This window comes from Oncorhynchus masou, chromosome 32 (assembly GCF_036934945.1).
Source record: "Oncorhynchus masou masou isolate Uvic2021 chromosome 32, UVic_Omas_1.1, whole genome shotgun sequence".
NCBI lineage: Eukaryota > Metazoa > Chordata > Actinopteri > Salmoniformes > Salmonidae > Oncorhynchus > Oncorhynchus masou.
The window spans coordinates 31,714,564-31,736,389 of NC_088243.1; the positions used below are offsets into that span (position 1 = coordinate 31,714,564).

Here is a 21,826-nt window from a genome sequence, read left to right on the forward strand (position 1 = left end):
TTTTTTCCTCTACACTAGATGGCGGTAATGTAAATTATTCAGCGTGTACTTTGTAAGTTGAAAGGTCACGGAGCAGAATTTCATGTTGTAGTACGTGTGCTTCTGACGGGCTAGCCAGCTAGCTGAAGTTACAGAATTGCAGTGGGAATCATGGTACTACTTGAAAACGACTCGGTATGATAGAAAGCCCCATCGACTAATGTAGTACATCTTAGTTAGATACTGTCACTATTAGAAGACTGGTTTAGTTTGATAAGTATTCTGCATTGGCATAAGTGGAAAATAAACCACGTCTGCCTGCTAACTTGCTCTACCGCCATAGCTAGCATTTGCTAACTATTAGTTTGGATTGCTTCTGTGGTCAGCTTTATAGAATAAGAAATACTGGACACGTTTTTAGTTAGAAGTAGCTAGCAAGATAGCTAGGTCGTAGAGAGTGAGTTCGAAAAAATATATCTAACGTTACACACACATGGATATATGTCGGCGAGTTAGGTAGCTAACGTTAGCTCATTAGCCAGCTGGCTAGTATTAACATAACGTTACAAGCTACCACCACAGTTGATATCACTGTTAACGAACCTAAATTACATCTGATTATTTTCCTCTAGTTTTTGACGGAGCTGACACGGCTGTTCCAGAAATGCAGGACCACAGGCAGTGTTGCCATCACGTTAAAGAAATGTAAGTGCTCAGATCTTGTCACCTGTGACTTAACGTTATTTGGTGGAAGAGTTTATCCTTCAGTTCTTCCAGGAAATGTTCATATTAGGCCTATATCCTCTTTTGAGCTCAACCTCCGAGGTTTACATTTACAGTGATATTTATTTGTACATTTTATTTAACTTTTTCCAGCTTTTTTTTACAAGCAAACATGCATAGACAAAAACAAACTTAAAGCAGCAATATGTTACTTTTTGGGCAACTCCACCAAATTCTCACACACATGTAAGTTATAGAACTATCATTCTCATTGGACGCAAGTCTCTTAGAAACGGTAGATATGTTATGTGTGCTATTTCTATGCTTCCTGATAAGTAACATTTTTGCCTCTTACTTTCAGTTTTGTACACCAGCTTTAAATACAATGTTTTTGGTTATGGAAAATATATTTCAGTGGTTTAGACAGTAAAATGATACTCTACACTATACTTGCTGGTTTTGTCACGCAAACTATTAGAATTTTAGCAACCATGAAATTGCGTAGCGATTCTGCATAGTGCATATTTAACATGCATACCTTTTAGGGCTGACCCCAATTAGTCGACGGTGTATTGTTTGGCTGTTGGTCGACGGGAATGTATTTTTAGTCGAGCGGTAGCAAATATATATTTTTATGGCACAAGACGCCTGTCTGATTCGCGCCCATCTCAGTGAACAAATCCATTGGGGAGGCTGAGACTAATCTTAATCCATTGCGGAGGCCGGGTGGATGGCACAGTCCAAGAAGGTCTGTGAGGCTAAAATGCACGTCTCACTCCAGAAATTACTCTACTGCCAATTTGTGCACGTTCATTATTTCATAACTTAATTGTGTGAATTGTTTGCCTTGATTATTAAGTGTATCAATTCCCCATTGCATATCATCAGTAATAATTTATATTTACCTTTAATTTGTAATCTACAGTTTTTGTTTGGTTATGGTAATTTATGTTAATACTTTCAATATATTATTATTCCAGTCTTTTACCATGATCATTGTCAGAGTGGACACGTTGTTTGTAGAGCGCACAACCCATGCTACACTTGTGCGAAACAAGTTTTGGTTCATTACATTTACAAGTTATGTCAATTTTAGTCATTGTCTTTGTTTGGAGCTCTACTGTGAATGTTGAGTAAGGACTCGCACTGATCACGCATAGAGGTAGGCTACCTGTAGGCGCGGAAATGTAGGCATATAAATGTGCCCATTTGGGGATCTGATAGTATTTCTGGTTGGCTTAACGCACCACCACTAATGAGCTGTGGAGCTTCACAAAGTAATGTTTTCTTAACCTCAAACAGCAAGCAAACAAAGTCTGTTTTTACATACATTGAGAATGACAATAGTTGAAAAATCTTTCCAGGACTTTACTGGCACGGGAAACTCTGAGGGCCCAGAATATTTTATAAATTGCAAGTTTGCTAGCTTGATAGTTGATACAATGTTTCAAGTTCATTGCAGAAAGGCCATGTGTAGCCAATATTTAGGATATTTTCTACCTGCAGGCTGCAATATTTTTATTTGTTGCTTTGTGTAGGCTATTTTTTACATAGTTGGCAATAAAGTTACTTTTTGGGTTTGTATCATTTTTATTTACATTTGGATAGAATTTTGATTAACCACATGACAATGATTTTTAGATATGAAGACGTTATTATAAATTAAATGAAACTGTTCCACGAAATTGTGTATAAGAACCATAACTGGCACGCAGATCGGTAGGAATTTTAAGATAAATTGGCTTTCCACATGAGAAAGGTTACCAACTCCTCGTGTAGCCTATTAACACCATCTTCAGGATAGTAACTGTTGTGAAAGCCAGTAGGACCTGAAGGAGAATAGTCGGGTTAGGTTAAGGTTTTTCGCTTCTGGTTATCTTGATCTCTGGCTCCCTCTTGAGTTATTTGTGATGTATTTCATTAGACAAGCGTATATTTGATTTCATCAAAACACATAGGGTGTGTCTATATATGGAAAAATACATTGTAAAACATTTCTACCAATCAATTGGTCGGCTTTCGGTCACACTATTTTTTTTAGTCGGGGACAGCCGTAATACCTTTCCACCTAGATGTATAATATCACATATGTTCAGACCCAAATGTCCCCAACGTATCCACACCCAATGTTGTTTCTAATACTTTTAAGACTACCGCATATTACTTTTTTATATTGTGTTATGTTGTTTCTGTTTGTTGCCAGATTTTTTCAATATTTAAATACAGCATTTGATTCTTCCATTATCTCAACATTGGAGTATCATTTAACTTCCAGTATTTAAGTAATAGCTTCTTCGATATAAGTGACACCCAATGGTTTGAACAATATTGTTTATCTCACCACACTCCCATATGCCATGTCTTGAAAAATGCCAATAAGACAGATTAAACGTACATTTACATTGTAAAACTTCCTACAGCCAGCTTTCTAATTCTGCTCATAACTTTTGGACTTTATAACACTGCCAGAATGCATTCATTATTGAGTCATTGTTAGTTTTACACTTACGACATGACTTTGCCATGGTGCTGTATAATTTGAATTTTGTCTGTTGTATAATAAATTCTATACATTAATTTATACTGGGTTAAGCACATTTTTGTTAACGGTAATTTGGTTTTAATATAACAAACACTCCCTACATCTTGTGCCAATATCAGTTATTTTTATTTGTTGGTTCCAATAGCTTACATTTTTTTTTTTAAAGTATCTTTTTCTGATTCAAATAGGATTCCCTCAATTTTGCTCTGATGTCCCAATTTTGACCTGAAAGCTTATGTGAAATAAAACTTTTAAGTTGCATACAGTATATTTGATCATGTCTACATTGGTCAGTCCAAAATTGCTTTTTAATTCTGGCAGGGAAATATTTATTTACTTTTACCACGTCATTTACGGTTTCTATGCCTTTAGTTTTCCATGTGAGTCAATTTATCAGTGGATTCTGAAAAGCTATCCAAGGATTGTTCCATAGTGGTGTGTTTTTAGGCAGTAATATTGTACAAAGAACCAATCTGTTTCATTTTCTTCCATGTTATAGTGTTCTTAACTAAGAAGGTGTTAATGTTCTTAGCTCCATCCTTTGTGTTCCTCTTTAAATCAAATCAAACTTTATTTGCCACATGTGCCAAATACAACAAGTGTAGACTTTACCGTGAAATGCTTACTTAATAGCCCTTAACCAACAGTGCAGTTCTAGAAGAAGAAAGTATTTACCAACTTGGTATTTACCAAGTAAAAAGTAACACAATAAGAATAACAAGGCTATATACAGGAGGTGGCTCTGGTACCAGTCAGTGTGCACGGGTACAGGCTAGTTGAGGTAATCTGTACATGTAGTTGGGAGTGAAGTGACTATGCATAGGTAACAAACAAGCAGCTTCGTGGGCAATATGGTGTTGAATGCTGAGCTGTAGTCGATTAACAGCATTCTCACGTGTTCCTTTTATCCAGGTGAGAAAGGGCGTTGTGGAGTGCAATTGAGATTGCGTCATCTGTTGGGGTGGTATGCGAATTGGAATGGGTCTAGGGTGTCCGGGAGGATGCTGTTGATGTGAGTCATGACCAGCCTTTCAATGCACGTCATGGCTACCGACCTGAGTGCCATGGGGTGGTAATCATTTAGGCAGGTCACCTTCGCTTCCTTGGTCACAGGGACTATGGTAGTCTATTTGAAACATGTAGGTATTACAGACTCAGTCAGGGGGGGGTTGAAAATGTTAGTGAAGACTCTTGACAGTTGGTCCGCGCAAGCTTTAAGTACACGTCCTGGTAATCCGTCTGGCCCAGCGGCTTTGTGACTGTTGACCTGTTTAAAGGTTTTGTTCACATCAGCTACCGAGAGCGTTATCACACAGTCATCCAGAACAGCTGGTGCTCTCGTGCATGCATCAGTGTTGCTTGCCTCAAAGCGAACATAAAAGGCATTTAGCTCATGTGGTAGGCTCGCGCCACTGGGCAGCTCGCGTTTGGGTTTCCCTTTGTAGTCTGTAATAGTTTTCAAGCCCTGCCACATCTGACGAGTGTCAGAGCAGGTGTAGTAGGATTCAATCTTAATCCTGTATTGACGCTTTGCTTGTTTTATGGTTAGTCTGAGGGCATAGTGGGATTTCTGAAAGTGCATGTAATTTTCACGTGCTCCACAGCAAACTGTCATAAACAAATCTCACAAGTATCAGACACCGCAAGCTCCCAGCTACTATCTAAGGAACGCAACATTTAGATTATACCATCCCTGGATAGCCACTTGGCTTAACAACCCAAACCTAACACACTATCTGCCTATTCATTTCCAACAATATTGCCCCTCTGTCTGTGTGGTGTGCGCTTTTGTTTATCACTCTGTGTGTAGCCAGTGGATGTGATAACCATCTTGTGGGTTGGCAGAAGTACTTTCCCCAAAAACATTTAAATTAAATGTTAACTGGCTTACCTGGCAGAAGTATATCATGAGTAAGTATATAATTTGTATCTATTCTTTGCTATTTGTGCACTTTGCCATGAAATGAGCAGCAGCAGCACAGAAACATCGCTAGACCGGCAATTTAGACCACACATTCCTCACTTGCTAGATGTGCAATTAAAGGGCCAGATGCGCGATTGGAGTGTAAACCCCCTTTAATCTAAATTTGTCTCAAATCTTAATGTGATTTATTCATTGACATGGACTCAGAACATCCAATTTTGTTGTTTTGTTGAGCAGATTCAATGCATGAGCAGCACAGCCAATCGGTGTGACACAAGGGTTGGACTCCACTTTAGACGAAGCAGCCTTCATGTTCCAGCATTGTCTGTCACCAGTGCAAATACATGCTGTGGTCAAAGGTCGTTGACTGCCTTCAGCACATCTGCAATTTAGTGACCGGTGTGTCTGTTGTCCCTTGTCTGTGCTCTTGTAGATTACTGGTTGAAGGGTGGAGATGTAGTTAATTATTCCTTGCCCACAAACATTCGACTACCCATCAGAGATGATTGCAATACAGTCTGCTTTCTCTACGATTTGCTTGACTTTCACTTTAACTCTGCATCCAGCAAATTAGTAGATAAAGCATGTTTGGTTGGAGGGGTGTATGTTGGGCGAAGAACATTCAGAAATCTCTTCCAATACACATTGCCTGTGAGCATTAGAGGTGAACCAATTGCATACACAGCTCGAGCAAAACATTCATCAGCATTTCTCTGACAATGTTCGTCCATTGAGTCAAAAAAACTTCTGATTCCAGGAGGACCATGAGCTGTTGCTATCGTAAGGTGTCTGATTCATCATTTTCACCTCGAATAGAAGTAGATGGAGTTTGCTTGTTGTGAGCGCCGAGGGAACTTTATGTACTTGGCCAGATGATTCTGCATCTTTGTTGCATTTGTCACATATGATTTGGCACAGTATTTGCAAATGTACACAGCTTTTCCTTCTACATTATCTGCATTGAAATGGCTCCACACATCAGATAGTGCCTGTGGCATTTTCCTGTAAAGATTAGGAAAAAACAAGTTAAAAAATCCCAAATACAATTCCAAGTAGAGATAAATAGTTAAGCAGTTAAACAACTCCTTTGTAAGATAAATGTTTTAAAATGAAAAATGTATGGAAACAGGTGAATTAACACCCCTCAACTTACCAGAAAGCATGTCGTCCTTGGCTCAGTCCTTGGCTCAGTCCTTGGCTCAAAATTCTAAACCTGTATTCGCTTTGTCATTATGGGGTATGTACTGTGTTTTTGTTTTTGGATATTTATATATTTTAATTTAATGTATTATTTCAGCTGGGAAGTTGAATGCTTCCAAGGACGGCCAAAAGCATTTCTTGCATCAACAGCCATTGAGAAATCTACATCTTGTCTTTTTGCGTATTGTATTATACTGAGAAATGTTCTTGTATTTTAAGTGTCTATGTTTAATAAACACTGTTTGATTAATATGTATCAAATCTGGGAATACTTTTGCTATTCTGTTGCCCTTGAGTTTAATCATTTTATTGTTGCATTTATATAAAATGTATGGGTCTAATCTGTTGAACTCCAGAATCGACTGGTTTTAATATAACTGAAATAACTGTTTGATACATGGACCTAGGAAGTACTGAATTGAGTGACATGAGTTGTTATTTACGTAAATAGAGGCGATACCTTGTCCCAAAATATAAAATACAATTCTATGGGAAAGCTGTCCATCCCCGGTGCTTTTCTCAGCGCAAATGTTTTAATTGTGTAATATTTATTTTTCTGTGATTTTTTTTTTTTTTTTTTTTTCGTTTTTTGTGACTTCATCTGCTGGTAGTTGCTTCAGGGTTATTTAATCTAAGGCTGTCTAATCAGTCCAAATACAGTGAGTAATCCTGTTGACCTGTAGTTTGTTGTCATGAACTTTACAGATGACGGGAGAACCAAACCAGTCCCCAGAAAAGGCCACCCAGAGAGTTATGAACCAGCAGACAACAAGTGTCTACTCAGAGCGTCAGACGGCAAGAAGAAAATCAGCACAGTGGTAAGTCTACAACATCATGTGGCAAAGAAGTGATTTATGATGGTTTGGTTGATTTTTAGAATAAAATATTTTTCTTACCTAGTCAGGCAATTAGTCCATACATCTCTACTTAGTATTTAGCCAGACTAGATTCAGACTCCCCCTTGCGTATAGCTGCACTGGGGTCGGACAGACTTCCTGTTTCGATTAAGACACTGGAACCGGTGCGAGATTGCTTGTTTTTCAGGAACCTGCCCTTTTCGTCCTCATGCTTGGTTGCATAAGCCACAGCCATTTTGTAATGACAGTGTCAGCCAATAAGCTCCTTTGTTGTTCAATGCGACGTGCCATTCCATAATGGTTGCTGTGGCTACTGCTAGCTAGCATGAGGATGAAAACAGCAGTTTAATTAAACTAGCACTTTACTTCAAAACGTACAATTTCTGAGCGCAACGCAATTTCACATCCCTGGGTTGAGGTGCGATTTCTGAGCTGGATCTGCGGTGGCTTAATGTAAACAGCAAGCCTATCCGACCCCAGTGCAGCTGTAAGCAAGCGTAGGGTCGGAATCTATTCTGTCTACTTAGTAATCAGATGTTGTCCATTGCTCTTGGGTGTTCTGACATCAAATCAAAGTTTATTTGTCACGTACGCCAAATACAACTGTTGTAGACAGTTGTAGACTTACAGGCTCTAACCAAGAGTGCAAAAAAGGTATTAGGTGAACAATAGGTAGGTAAAGAAATAAAACAACAGTAAAAAGACAGGCTATATACAGTAGCGAGGCTATAAAAGTAGCAAGGCTACATACAGACACCAGTTAGTCAGGCTGATTGAGGTAGTATGTACATGTAGATATGGTTAAAGTGACTATGCATATATGATGAATAGAGAGTAGCAGTAGTGTAAAATAGGGGTTGGTGGGTGGGACAATGCAGATAGCCCAGTTAGCCAATGTGCGGGAGCACTGGTTGGTCGGCCCAATTTTATGTAGTTTGTACATGAATGTATAGTTAAAGTGACTATGCATATATGATAAACAGAGCGTAGCAGCAGTGTAAAAATAGGGGTTGGGGGGGGGGGCACACAATGCAAATAGTCCAGGTAGCCATTTGATTACCTGTTCAGGAGTCTTATGGCTTGGGGGTAAAAACTGTTGAGAAGCCTTTTTGTCCTAGACTTGGCACTCCGGTACCGCCTACCATGCGGTAGTAGAGGGAACAGTCTATGATTGGGGTGGCTGGGGTCTTTGACAGTTAAGGGCCTTCCTTTGACACTGCCTGGTGTAGAAGTCCTGTATGGCAGGCAGCCACTGTTGTGTCGTCTGCAAACTTAAGGATGGTGTTGGAGTCGTGCTTGGCCATGCAGTCTTGGGTGAACAGGGGGTACAGGAGGGGACTGAGCACGCTCCCCTGGGGACCTCCAGTATTGAGGATCAGCGTGGCAGATGTGTTGCTGCCTACCCTCACCATCTGGGTGCGGCCCGTCAGGAAGTCCAGGATCCAGTTGCAGAGAGAGGTGTTTCGTCCCAGGATCCTTAGCTTAGTGATTAGCTTTGAGGCTACTATGATGTTGAACTCTAACTTCGCTGTTGAAATAAATCCATATGATTTGCTATACCTTGCAGACAGTAGTGCTAATCAGTTTTCCTTTTATCGCCAGGTTAGCACCAAAGAAGTAATCAAGTTCCAGATGGTAGGTACTGACAGTGGTATGGTTTTTGTAACAAATGCATCACTGGAGCACTGAATGCACATTATCTTGTTTGACTAGATCTATGTAATGCTAAAAATGATTTAGCAAATAATTTAAACTCGTTCCTCTTGACAAACTCCTCTTGTCTGCTCTCTCTCTTTTCAACTTGTCAGGCATACTCTAACCTCCTGAGAGCACATATGGACGGCCTTAAGAAGAAAGACAAGAAAAGCAAAAGCAAGAAAACCAAAGCCACCCAATGAGCAACAGACTCTTTCATAGCATACTGGCGGAACCCAGACTTGCCTGTACCACCTCGAAACACTCTTAACTATCATCTCAACACCCATCCTTCCTGCTGCTGGCTGCGGCCCACAATCTTCCACCTGGGGACTGCTTTGACATCATGCCATTGTTTACACAGCAGTGTCTCCTCCCTGGCCAGTGAATGGTATCGGTCTATAGGGATGAAGGGAGAGCTGAGGAGTTTAACACTCAGAGGATACTATAAGTGAGCTGCCTTTTTAGACCAACCCCCACCCCCACCCCCATGTCAACATCTCTGGCCTGGATCCAAGTTACACAGAGAGCTGCATCGTTTATGTAGTCACGGAAAGGATGGAGCGTGTTGATAAAATGCCTTTCAAATCGTTTTAATTTTAACTACCTATTTAGTCAGTTCGGTTTGCATGCATCAATTTGATTACATGTTCACTAAAGTTCTGATTTACTTTCCAACCGGACCTTGTCTTAACCATTTATGGATAGATGATTAAATGTGTAACTATATACTAACTACGAGTGAAGCTGCCACATGCATTTGTTAGGGTTGGGGCTGAATGTTTCTTTTGCCATTCGGAAAATGTTAGATTATTATAGTTTATGGTGGAAAGTGAGATACAGAATTGTTTTTGTTTTTACTTAAGAAGAAATTATTAAATGGGTGAGTTCCTTATTGGTCCAATTAGTTCTTCGTCACTCATGTGTCCACTTAATGAAGGTGGTAAATTCATAGTTGTAAGCTAAGCTGTAAAGCGAGGATCCAAAAGTTAGCTGACACATTGTAAGGCCTCTATTGTACTGTTGTATTATCAATTCAAATGCAGAAAAGCTGCAGCCTCTTAATTTGTAGGATGTAATTGCCATGTGATGGAAGATTGAGTGAAGGGAAAATTATTTAGAAACTTGTGAATAATATAGTATATTTACTGGTGGCTGAAAGGCATATTTGATTTATGGATACAGAGAGAACCTTGTACTTGATAAATTTAGTTTTTAATCAACAGGCTTGGTTTTCCTTACTGGGTGTAAACCTAACCATGATAATTATCGTTAAGGATTATAATTACTTTCCAGTGAATGACACACAGCTGCAGCTTTTAACACATGTCAGATGAATGATGTCATGTCATTGTTTATCACAATGTCATTGATGAGGAATACAAATTGTTACTGTAAAATGAGAAAGTGCTTTGTTGGAATAAATATCAATCTGGCAGCGATTTGTTGAAATAAGGAATACGCCGTTTAACTTTACATTGTAGGCTGATAACACGAGCTACAGTTGAAGTTGGAAGTTTACATACACCTTGGCCAAATACATTTAAACTCATTTTTTCACAGTTCCTGGCATTTAATCCTAGTAAAAATTCCCTGTCTTAGGTCAGTTAGGATGATGACTTTATTTTAAGAATGTGAAATGTCAGAATAATAGTAGAGTGATTTATTTCAGCTTTTATTTCTTTCATGACATTCCCAGTGGGTCAGAAGTTTACAATTCGTATTTGGTAACATTGCCTTTAACTTCTTATGGCTGGGGAGCAGTATTGAATAGCTTGAATGAATAAGTTGCCCATACTAAACGGCCTGCTCCTCAGTCTTGTTAATATATGCATATTATTATTAGTATTGGATAGGAAACACTAAAGTTTCCAAAACTGTCAAAATATTGTCTGTGGGTATAACAGAACTGATATTGCAGGTGAAACTCTGATGAAAATCTAACCAGGAATTAGCTTCTAGTTTGAAAACTCCATGCTCCATAGCCTGCCTTTGCTCCATTATCAACCAGATTCCTTTTCCTATCGCTTCCTCAAGGTGTCAACGGTCTTTAGACATAGTTTCAGGCTTTTATTTTGAAAAATGAGCGAGAAAGATATCGTCATTGTATGGCCGGGTGCCAGCTGCGTTTTGTATGCGTAACAGAGTTTGGGCAGCCATTGCCTTTCCCTCTCTGACTGAAAAAGACAGTTGTGATTGATATATTATCTATTATATATTTTAAAAACAACGTTCAACATGTTTCTGTGGACATTACGGATACTATTTGGAATTTGTCTGCGTTGTCGTGACCGCTCTTTCCTGTGGATTTCTGAACATAACGCACCAAACAAACTGAGGTATTTTGGATATAAAAATAATCTTTATGGAGCAAAAGGAACATTTATTGTGTAACTGGGAGTCTCGTGAGTGAAAACATCCGAAGATCATCAAAGGTAAACGATTAATTTGATTGCTTTTCAGATTTTCGTGACCAAGCTAATTGATGCTAGGTGTACATAATGTTTTGTCGAGCGATCGATAAACTTACACAAATGCTTGGATTGCTTTCGCTGTAAAGCATATTTTCAAAATCTGACAAGACAGGTAGATTAACAAAAGGCTAAGCTGTGTTTTGCTATATTGCACTTGTGATTTCATGAATATACATATTTTTAGTAATATTATTTGAATGTGGCGCTATGCAATTCAGCGGTTGTTGATGACAATTATCCCGTTAGCGGGAGGGCAGCCATAAAAAGTTAAATTGTTTAACTTGGGTCAAACGTTTCAGGTAGCCTTCCACAAGCTTCCCACAATAAGTTGGGTGAATTTTGTCCCATTCCTCCTGGCGCAGCTGGTGTAACTGAGTTAGGTTTGTAGGCCTCCTTGCTCGCACACACTTTTTCAGTTCTGCACACAAATTTTCTATAGAATTGAGATCAGGGCTTTGTAATGGCAACTCCAGTACCTTGACTTTGTTATCCTGAAGCCATTTTACTATAACTTTGGAAGTATGCTTGGGTTCATTGTTCATTTGGAAGACCCATTTGCAACCAAGCTTTAACTTCCTGACTGATGTTGCTTCAATATATCCACATAATTTTCCTCCCTCATGATGCCATCTATTTTGTGAAGTGCACCAGTCCCTCCTTCAGCAAAGCACTCCCACAACATGATGCTGCCACCATCGTGCATCATGGTTGGGATGGTGTTCTTTGGCTCGCAAGCCTCCCCCTTTTTCCTCCAAACATAAAGATGGTCATTATGGCCAAACAGTTCTAGTTTTGTTTCATCAGACCAGAGGACAGTTCTCCAAAAAGTACGATCTTTGTCTCCATGTGTAGTTTTAAATCGTAGTCTGGCTTTTTTTATGGCGGTTTTGGAGCAGTGACTTCTTCCTTGCTGAGCGGCCTTTCAGGTTATGTCGATATAGGACTCGTTTTACTGTGGATATAGATACTTTGTACCGGTTTCCTCCAGCATCTTCACAAGGTCCTTTGCTGGTGTTCTGGGATTGATTTGCACTTTTCGCACCAAAGTACGTTCATCTCTAGGAGACAGAACGCATCTCCTGCCTGAGCGGTATGACGGCTGAGTGGTCCCATGGTGTGTATACTTGCGTACTATTGTTTGTACAGATGAACATGGTACCTTTAGGCGTTGGACCAGACTTGTGGAGGTCTACAATTTTCCAAGCTGTTTCAAGGCACAGTCAACTTAGTGTATGTAAACTTCTGACCCACTGGAATTGTGATACAGTGAAATATAAGTGAAATAATCTGTAAACTATTGTTGGAAAAATTACTTGTCATGCACAAAGTAGATGTCCTAACCGACTTGCCAAAACTCTAGTTTGTTAACAAGGAATTTGTGGAGTGGTTGAAAAACTATTCCAACCTAAGTGTATATAAACTTCCAACTTCAACTGTATGTAGAAAATGAATACTGTAAGCGATAAATACACTATATACACAGCTAAAAGCCACGTGCCACATTTTTGTGCTATGCTCAACAGTCTCTGGGTGGAGGCCAGCCATAACCAGGCCTCTCATCTGGGTGTGTTCCTCTTCTCTGGCCTTTCCTTGCAGGATGCTGCCTCATGGTGATGTCTGCTTGTCTCCTCCTGGTAGCCCTGCTTCATAAGCCTGCTCAGGTACAGGAACAGGGTCTGGTTCACAAACACACAAGGAATTATGAGGATACCTGTAATAATGTAGAATTCGAATCAAGGTGTCTGAATGCAGGGTTCCCCCAACTGGTGAGTTTATTAATTTTGGAAATCTGTTCCAAAGTATTCCCACCCTTTGACTTTTCCCATATTTTGTTGTGTTACAGCCTGATTTTAAAAATGGATTAAATTGAGATGTTTTTGTCAATGACCTACAATATCCCATAATTGAAAAGCTGAAATGTCTTAAGTCAATAAGTATTCCATCCCTTTGATATGGCAAGTTCAGGAGTATAAATGTGTTTAATTAACAAGGCACAAGTTGCATGGACTGACTGTGTGCAAAAAAAGTGTTTAAAAATATTTTTTAATGACTACCTCATCGTTGTACCCCACACATATAATTATCTGTAAGGTCCCTCAGTCGAGCACTGGATTTGAACCACAAAGACCAGGGACGTTTTCCAATGCCTTGCAAAGAAGGGAAGCCTATTGGCAGATGGGTAAAAAAAAAAGATGGTGGAGTTATTAATTATACTTTGGCTGTTGTATCAATACACCCAGTCACTACAAAGATACAGGTGTCCTTCCTAACTCAGTTTCTAGAGAGGAAGGAAACAGCTCAGGGATTTTACCATCAGGCTAATGGTGACGTTAAAACAGTTAGTTTAATTGCTGTGATAGAAAAACTGGATGGATTCTCCACAATACTAACCTAATTGACAGAGTGAAAAGAACGATACCTGTACAGAATAAAATATTCCAAAACATGCATCCTGTTCTCCACAAGGCCCTAAAGTAATACTGCAAAAAATGTGGCTAAGCAATTCACTTTGTGGCCTGACTACAAAGTGTTATATTTGGGGCAAATCCAATACATTACTCTCCATATTTTCAAACATAGTGGTGGCTGCATCGTGCTATGGGTATGCTTGTAATCGTTAAGGACTGGAAGTTTTTCAGGATAAAAATAAACAATGGAACTAAGCACAGGCAAAATCCTAAAGGAAAACCGGGTTCAGTCTGCTTTCCACCAGACACTGGGAGATGGATTCCCCTTTCAGCAAGACAATAACCTAAAATACAAGGCCAAATCTACACTTGAGTTGCCTACCAAGAAGACTGAATGTTCCTGAGTGGCCGAGTTACAGTTTTGACTCAAATCTATGGCAAGATCTGAAAATGGTTGTGTAGCAATGATCAACAACCAATTTGATGGAGTTTGAAGAAATTTGAAAAGAATAATGGCAAATGTTGCGCCATCCAGGTGTGGAAAATTCTTATATACTTACCCAGAAAGACTCACCGCTGTAATCATTGCCATAGGTGCTTCTACAAAGTATTGACACGGGTGTGAATACTTAAGTAAATTCGATATTTCTGTATTTATCTAAAAACACGTTTTCACTTTGTCATTATGGGGTATTGTGTGTTTGTGTGTGTTTATTTATTTTATCCATTTAGAATTTAGGCTGTAACACAACAAAATGTGAAATAAGTCAAAGGGTATGAATACAGTGCCCTCCACTAATATTGGCACCCTTTGTAAATGTGAGCAAAACAGGCTGTAAAAAAAACATTTTGGTTATCCTCTTGGTCTTTCATTCAAAATATTCACAGAAATCAAACGTTCAATTAAAGTAAAATAATTGAAAGAAATTAATTTCTAACCATAAAACAAATATTTTTCTCAAACATATGTGTGCCACAATTATTGGCACCCCTTCATTCAATACTTAGTGAAACCTCCCTTTGCCAAGATAACAGCTCTGAGTCATCTCCTAAAATGGGTAATGAGGTTGGAGAACACAGGGCAAGGGATCTGAGACCATTCCTCCATCCAGAATCTCTCCAGATCCTTCAGAGTCGAGGTCCAAGCTCGTGAACTCTCCTCTTCAGCTCATCCCACATGTTTTCTATGGGGTTTAGGTCAGGGGACTGGGATGGCCATGGCAAAACCTTGATTCTGTGGTCAGTGAACCATTTTTGTGTTGATTTTGAGGTGTGCTTTGGTTCATTGTTCTGCTGGAAGATCCAATCAAGGCCCAGTTTAAGCTTCCTAGAAGAGGCAGTCAGGTTTTGATTTAATATCTGCTGATACTTGGAGTCCATGATACCATGTATCCTAACAAGTTGTCCAGGGCCTTTGGAAGAAAAACAGCCCCACAACATCAAAGAACCACCACCATACTTCACAGTGGGGATGAGGTACTTTTCTGCATGGATATCTTTCTGTCTATGCCAAACCCACCTTTGGTGTTTGTTTCCAAAAAGCTCTATTTTGGACTCATCTGACCATAGAACCCGGTCCCATTGAAAGTTCCAGTAATGTTTGGCAAACTAGGCGCTTGAGTTTGTTGTTTGACAGCAAAGGATTTTTTATGGCAACCCTCCCAAACAACTTGTGGTTACGTAGGTGGTGTCTGATCGTAGTTTTGGAGACTTTATGAACCGAAGACCCAACTAACGCCTGCAATTCTCCAGCTGTGATCCTTGGAGATTTTTTTTGGGCCACTCTAACCATCCTCCACTGTGCGTGGGGTCAAAGTCCGAAGGTCTGTGGTAAACACAGGCTTATGGAGATCTTGTACATGTTGTTCTATGAGATCATCTTCATTAGCTAACGTCCCTTTTGTGGGAAGCTTGTGGAAGGCTACCCTTTGATTTTTTTTAAAAAGCATTTATGTATTCAAAACAAGCACATAGTCTTCATAATTCATAAAGGTCATGTTAACTGACTGATATTATCTTATAGATCAAAACGTATAAGATCTCCTGTGTTAACCTCAGACCTTATTTTTGGCGTTTATCCCTAAACCCCATTCTTACCCATTAATTTACCCCATAGGAATGGCTGAACGAACCTGAGGTAACTCATTTACCCCATAGGAATGGCTGAACGAACCTGAGGTAACTCATTTACCCCATAGGAATGGCTGAACGAACCTGAGGTAACTCATTTACCCCATAGGAATGGCTGAACGAACCTGAGGTAACTCAAGGTTGGAGTTAATGGTAGTTCTCCATGAATCCACTAGAGTCAAGTACAGACAGTTTCAATGGAACATTTATGATAAAATACAGATCTTCATTCACTCATTTCATTTTATTTTATTTATAATAGCCAGGCTAGTTCACTCGGTAAAATTATCCATTGTTTTCATGGAGTCATGTAACCCATAAAACTAATTAGAAAACTAGAATTAGAAAACACAGTGACTATCGAAAAAACAACATTATTCACATCATGCACAGTAGCACGCACAGCGCAGTTTTTCATTGTACTGAAATGTATATTTTACTTAAGAGTGTATGATAAAATACTTTGTTAGTTATGTAAAGCAGGGTTACATGATGTGACAGAACCATGCACTGGTTCCATAATATGGTCATTTCTGGTTAATTGAAATTTTCATGTCAGTCAACCTATCTCATCCACTGGTGATAATCTCCATCTTGACATGAATCATTGGATGTGAATAACTCTGGCACAGCAGAAAGCCAAGGGACCTCTTGGACAATAATTGGTTACACACTTGATTATACCAATTCAACGCATTCTGCTGGATATTTATACTGGGTGAATTCCTAGAAGAGCATGTGATTGACACCCACATATTAAATCACAGGGGGCGCCAAGAAAGACTGAAATGTGTACCTTCCATGCCTCCTCAAGTTCAGGGGTCCATCTCTCTTTGAGAATGGGTTGGACAGCACAGATGAATTCTGCTCCTACATACTGGAAAGAAATCACACCAGAATAGGGATGTATACATGTATCCCCCCAAAAATGCAAACTCTAACTTTGCTTAAGATGCATCGTCAGTGTGTGTGTCTTACGCTGTAGTATTTGGGTGGGGCGTTGTAATGGTAATGGCTCATCCCTAGCTCCACAGCCAGAACATCTAGTCTCTCCAGCTGGTCCAATCTGGCCACACTTTTCTCAATGAAGGACATTACTCTGAGAGGAAACACAGGCCTGGATATTAGGACCCACAGGCACACCTTGATGACCTTGATGATCACCATCATTTGATCATACAGCGGGCACTTAATTTAGTCATAGTTTATCCTCTTTCAACAATTGTTCTCCGACATTAAACGCTGAAACTGAACATGGTTCCGTTGTTGCCCGTAGGCCTGTATTTTACGCCAAAGAGCATGTTATGGAGAGTTTATGCAGAAAAATAAATATGCACAAGAATAATAAATGGGTGTACTCCCTCTGGGGGCCGGTGAGGACTTTTTGCACTAATGCCTGTGCAAGTGATTTGAGGGGCACTTGGCCTTTTCCTGGGAGTATAAGCTCGGAAGGGCCGTGTGGAGATGTAGTGTACATATCCATGTCTGTCTCCTGTAATGCCACTGTAGCCTTCATACCTTTGATTAAGTGGAGTCCTCAGGCTTAATTAGGTTTATTGGCCTTTTGTGGGGAGAAAAACTAAGAGGCTCAGCATACCCCAGTGACACAACAGAATGGAGAAAACACACCATTGGGAGCTGCATGTGGAAGATAAGTGTGTTCTTCACTGGCAGCAGACCTGATAATAGCTAGCCAGATAATGATAATCTCATATAGGGACACAAACAGTGTTGACAGATCTTTGAAATAGGAAAATTATTCTCTACAGTATTAGTTTGCTTCAATGTAATCAGTGATGGTACATTGTGAGATATATGTAAAAAAAAAATATATAAAAATACCATTCCCTCTGTGGCACACCGGCTGTAGTGTATTGAACTTAAGAGTTGTACAGTGTTGTGGTGTGGCGACTGACCGTAGGCCATGTGACCTGAGCTCCCGGCTGGTTCGTAACATCTCAAGGTCCTCCACGTCTCGGAACAGGAAGAATACATCCTTGCATTCTGGATGGGTCTCAAATAACCTGTTACCAAGACAACAGACATGAGCCTACAAGAGCCAGCTTCATTAAGCCTGCCTTAACCAAACTGACGTATTCATGCCCACACACAAACATCCCTCCTCCAAATTCTCCCACTGACTACGTAATAGAGTTCAAGCAAGTAAATAAGGTCTTAAAAGTCATCCACTGTTTTTTTTATAATGTAAGTGTTGATATGGTCCTCTAGTTAAGCCATGCCTGTCTCTATCCTTGTCAATATCTTCTTTGTTTAAAGTCATCACATCTCATCCACACAGTGATTTTACGAAAATCTCTGAGATCTGATTGTTCGTTTGATTTTTCTATTTTATTTTATGCATTTTGGGCCTGATTCAGACTTAGTAAATCGTTTCATTTTTTACGCGTGCAGTCAAAAATGTGATTTTCCTCTGTTTTATATATATTTCCACACTGAGGTTACTATCAAATTGTGAAAATTATGATAATGTCTGTTTAGTGTAAGAGCTGTTTGAAATGACCACCGGAAATTGTTGCCTGTTTTGATTGGCTGGAGTTTTGGTCTGCCTGGTGACATCACCATGCGGTAACTTATTTAATAGAGCAATAAGAAAGAAAGTTCCAAACTTCTCTGCTAATGACAGACAGTTTTCAGATTCCCCTTCCCCACTCAGACCACTCCCAGAAAGTCCTATAAAAAGTCTTGCTTGAGAAATTAAATAGAAGTTTTTGTTTATTTTTGACCATTTTTAATTGAAAACAATCACAGTAAGGTACTTAATTGTTACCCAGAAATAATTTTATATTGAGATAAAAATGGCTTCATTGGTCCTTTTAACAAGATATTTAACTAATGTTGCAATACTATCAGTGAGCATTTCCAGCAGAGGTGTCTACCTTAAATATAGTCACGAAATCAGTAAACACACACCCTGCTGTGAGTTCCATAAATGTATACATCACCATTTATGGAATATACCATTAAAGCTCCGTAGGATCTAAAGGAACCATACATGAATTACTTGGCTTTATAATGCTAATTATGTTCATAGTAATCAACCAATCATCTCCTCTTTTTTTGTGTTTTCCCTCATCCCTCTCGTCAGTCATTTTATGAAGTGAGGTATAAGAGCTTTGCACATACACTTTGATTTGCACCTTTTGCTGCCTCTGTGTGTGAGGGAGAGAACCTTATTTACACTCAGAGTTGTATCTCAGTCCATTGCTACTGTCAGAAACACAAGGCCCTTGAAATAAATGAATAGGAGCAGAGAAGAGATGTGGGGTGATTTCAAAATAGGTCTCTCTGAATGGTGGCTATGTTCTTGCATTAAAAATGAATGTTTTTTAATGCATTTTGGCTGATAATAAAACGTGTACTATAAGTGATATGTCTCAGGGGACTTAATTTGACACATGAATGATAGGGAATTATGCCACAATTACTAGAACTGTTAAAGAACAACAGTGAATGACAAAGTATGAACAGGGAAGCAAAGTAATACATGCTGAAGAAAAAATAAACATTTTCTGGACATATGCTGCACTGAATGCAGACCTGAATAAATTGTACAGTTCTGTGGCTAGGTGAAATGGATGTCAAGATAAGTGGATTTCGAGATGAGTCCTATTCCGGGCAAAGCTGTTAGAGGACATATTCTTTACTGTGAATGTCATTCTCACTTTATAGGCACAATGTAATTCATACCACACCTCACTGATGTGAGAGCACAGAGGAAATGACCCTGGTCTCGTTTTCTCCCACACACAGAAAACCACGGTTCAAGAGCTCGACACTTTGATCTACAGTGTATTCCCTGTACTTGAGGGGTTTGAAGTGGAAGTGGAATTCTAATTCCTGCTCTCTCATATGCAGTAGGTATTTCAAAGGCTCGCCTTTGATAGAAGAGTTTACATTTCCTCACATAGCATACACACAGCATGATCTGTACAGTCCATCAATTACATTTCCACTGTCAGCTTATAGGAAATACATTCCCTGGTGAGACACTCTTGGTCTAGTAGTACACAGAGCAGAGGAGGGCAACAAGGTGGAGTCTTCACAGTGCTGCCTTAATTGAATGTGCATGCTGTTAACCTGAGGACAGCCTTGCTGATAACCCGAGGTCAGCCTTTGTTTCTAGGGGCCTTAAAGTGACCTTAAACCAAGGAAGGCCCCAGTGGTCCCAGGCCAACACGCTAAGGTCAATCTCTTCAACTCTCTGGATCTCCTCCAGGCCAGACACATTGCCCTGATTGGGCTTGAAGCCATCTGCTGTGCTGTGCCTGGTGGTCTCTCTCTCTCCATCTCTCTCCACTAACAGCCATAATGTCTGACTACATTAGCACCAAACTAGGAATGCATTGTGCACTCAATATTCATGTTTTTTTTCTCTGTCTGCGAGCTATTACATTTCAAAGGCTGGCCATTGTGCTCGTTGCAATGTGTTTTCTTTGCTGTGAATGTCTTTGTTTGTCAGTAGATGGGAAGAAGACTGGTGCTGTATATTTGTTATGCAACATTGAGATGTAATGTTGGATGATGGGAGGGAGGCAACACCCTCCAACCCCTTCATGAAAGTCTCCAAGCCCCAAGGCAGAAGGATGTGGCAGAGGTTAAAGAATATGACTATGTACAGTTGCTTGCTTGTGAGCAGAGGTTAGGCACAATGTCACAGTCACATTCAATCATTGAGCCAAATAATGTCTCTCCCTAAAATGCCTTGAGAGCTTTTTGGCAGCACAAGGAGTGACATAATTTTATTAGGATGATGGGGCTTAATTCTCATACAATATAACAATTATAATGTGTTGATCCTACATTTTGATCCTACTGTTTCCACAAAGTCATATGTATGGCAGCTATAATTAACACACATAGACAAATAACTACTGTGTAATAACAGTTTGAGTAATGTGAAGTTAGGCATATTCTTTAATTTATAGTCATGTATGGGCCTGAGGGCACACAGATAGTGTGTTGTGAATAATGAATGTATTTATTGTCATGTTTTTAATTTCGTATAACTGCCTTAATTTTGCTGGACACAATGTAGAGTAGCTGTAATGGGGATCCATATTAAATACAAATACGTCATGAATGATAATAAACGTAGCATTAGTCACTTACAGTATCATGCAGTCCCTACGGTCAAACTGTCTTTGTTCTTGCCAATTTATTCAATCATTTCTGGAATGTATTTATCTCTGTTATTTGAAGTTGAGAGCAATAGTGTTGAAGAGTTTTGCCTTTCTATGTGCGAGATGTGTATTATGAAAATGTTCAGTCTGATAAAGCGAATATCTAACTTGCTTACAAATAACTAAAACAAAACTATTCAAAACATCTCACCTGACGAACATAATAATTCCAACTTTCGCAATGTCCTCCTGGATAACTTTCCAGGACTCTTTGATCATCTGGATTTGCTTCTCGTTGAGATGCGCAACCTCTTCTTCCGTTTTTGTCTCTCCAAGTGTTTTCGGTGCCAGTCCTGATATTGCGCAGCCCATTCTTTTTGCTACAGTACAATTAACTTAAATGTAGGTAACCTACTTTAGTAATAACACAACAGACGCAAAAATAACCGAATTACTGCCGAGAGAAAGGTCTGCTCCCCTGGCATATGGTTCACGTATACTCCTCTTGCGCGTATGGCTGTAAATCTAGGCTACACCAGAGGTTCCCAAAATGTTCCGTTCCGGGGACCACCAAATCGCTATCAAAAGATCGGGGATTCGTATATATTTTTTTTTTACATAAAATATCTTAGCAGTTAATTTTTTTGAAATGAATGTAACACAATTTTGATTGTGAAAAGTAAAATACAATTTCTTATAATAACATTAATAATCCCAACTGTTATTAGAATTCATTTTTTTATTATAAAACAT

General features: G+C 39.4%; 2 protein-coding genes across 2 annotated transcripts; one reads left to right on the forward strand and one right to left on the reverse strand.

Moving 5' to 3' along the window:
* Window positions 1-56: 56 nt before the first annotated feature.
* LOC135525933 (signal recognition particle 14 kDa protein-like) lies at window positions 57-10,139 on the forward strand. The gene is made up of 5 exons (XM_064953906.1): window positions 57-174; window positions 612-684; window positions 7,074-7,186; window positions 8,828-8,860; window positions 9,034-10,139. The coding sequence occupies exons 1-5, from the start codon at window positions 151-153 to the stop codon at window positions 9,121-9,123; spliced, it is 333 nt and encodes a 110-aa protein (XP_064809978.1). The 5' UTR covers window positions 57-150; the 3' UTR covers window positions 9,124-10,139.
* A 323-nt stretch (window positions 10,140-10,462) lies between these two features.
* LOC135525930 (neuroglobin-like) lies at window positions 10,463-21,582 on the reverse strand. Its single transcript, XM_064953905.1, has 5 exons — window positions 21,285-21,582; window positions 17,849-17,956; window positions 16,911-17,031; window positions 16,729-16,809; window positions 10,463-13,070 (listed from the first exon to the last, which is right to left on the reverse strand). Exons 1-5 carry the CDS (start codon window positions 21,443-21,445, stop codon window positions 12,951-12,953), a joined length of 591 nt encoding a protein of 196 aa, XP_064809977.1. The 5' UTR covers window positions 21,446-21,582; the 3' UTR covers window positions 10,463-12,950.
* Between the last annotated feature and the right edge of the window lie 244 nt (window positions 21,583-21,826).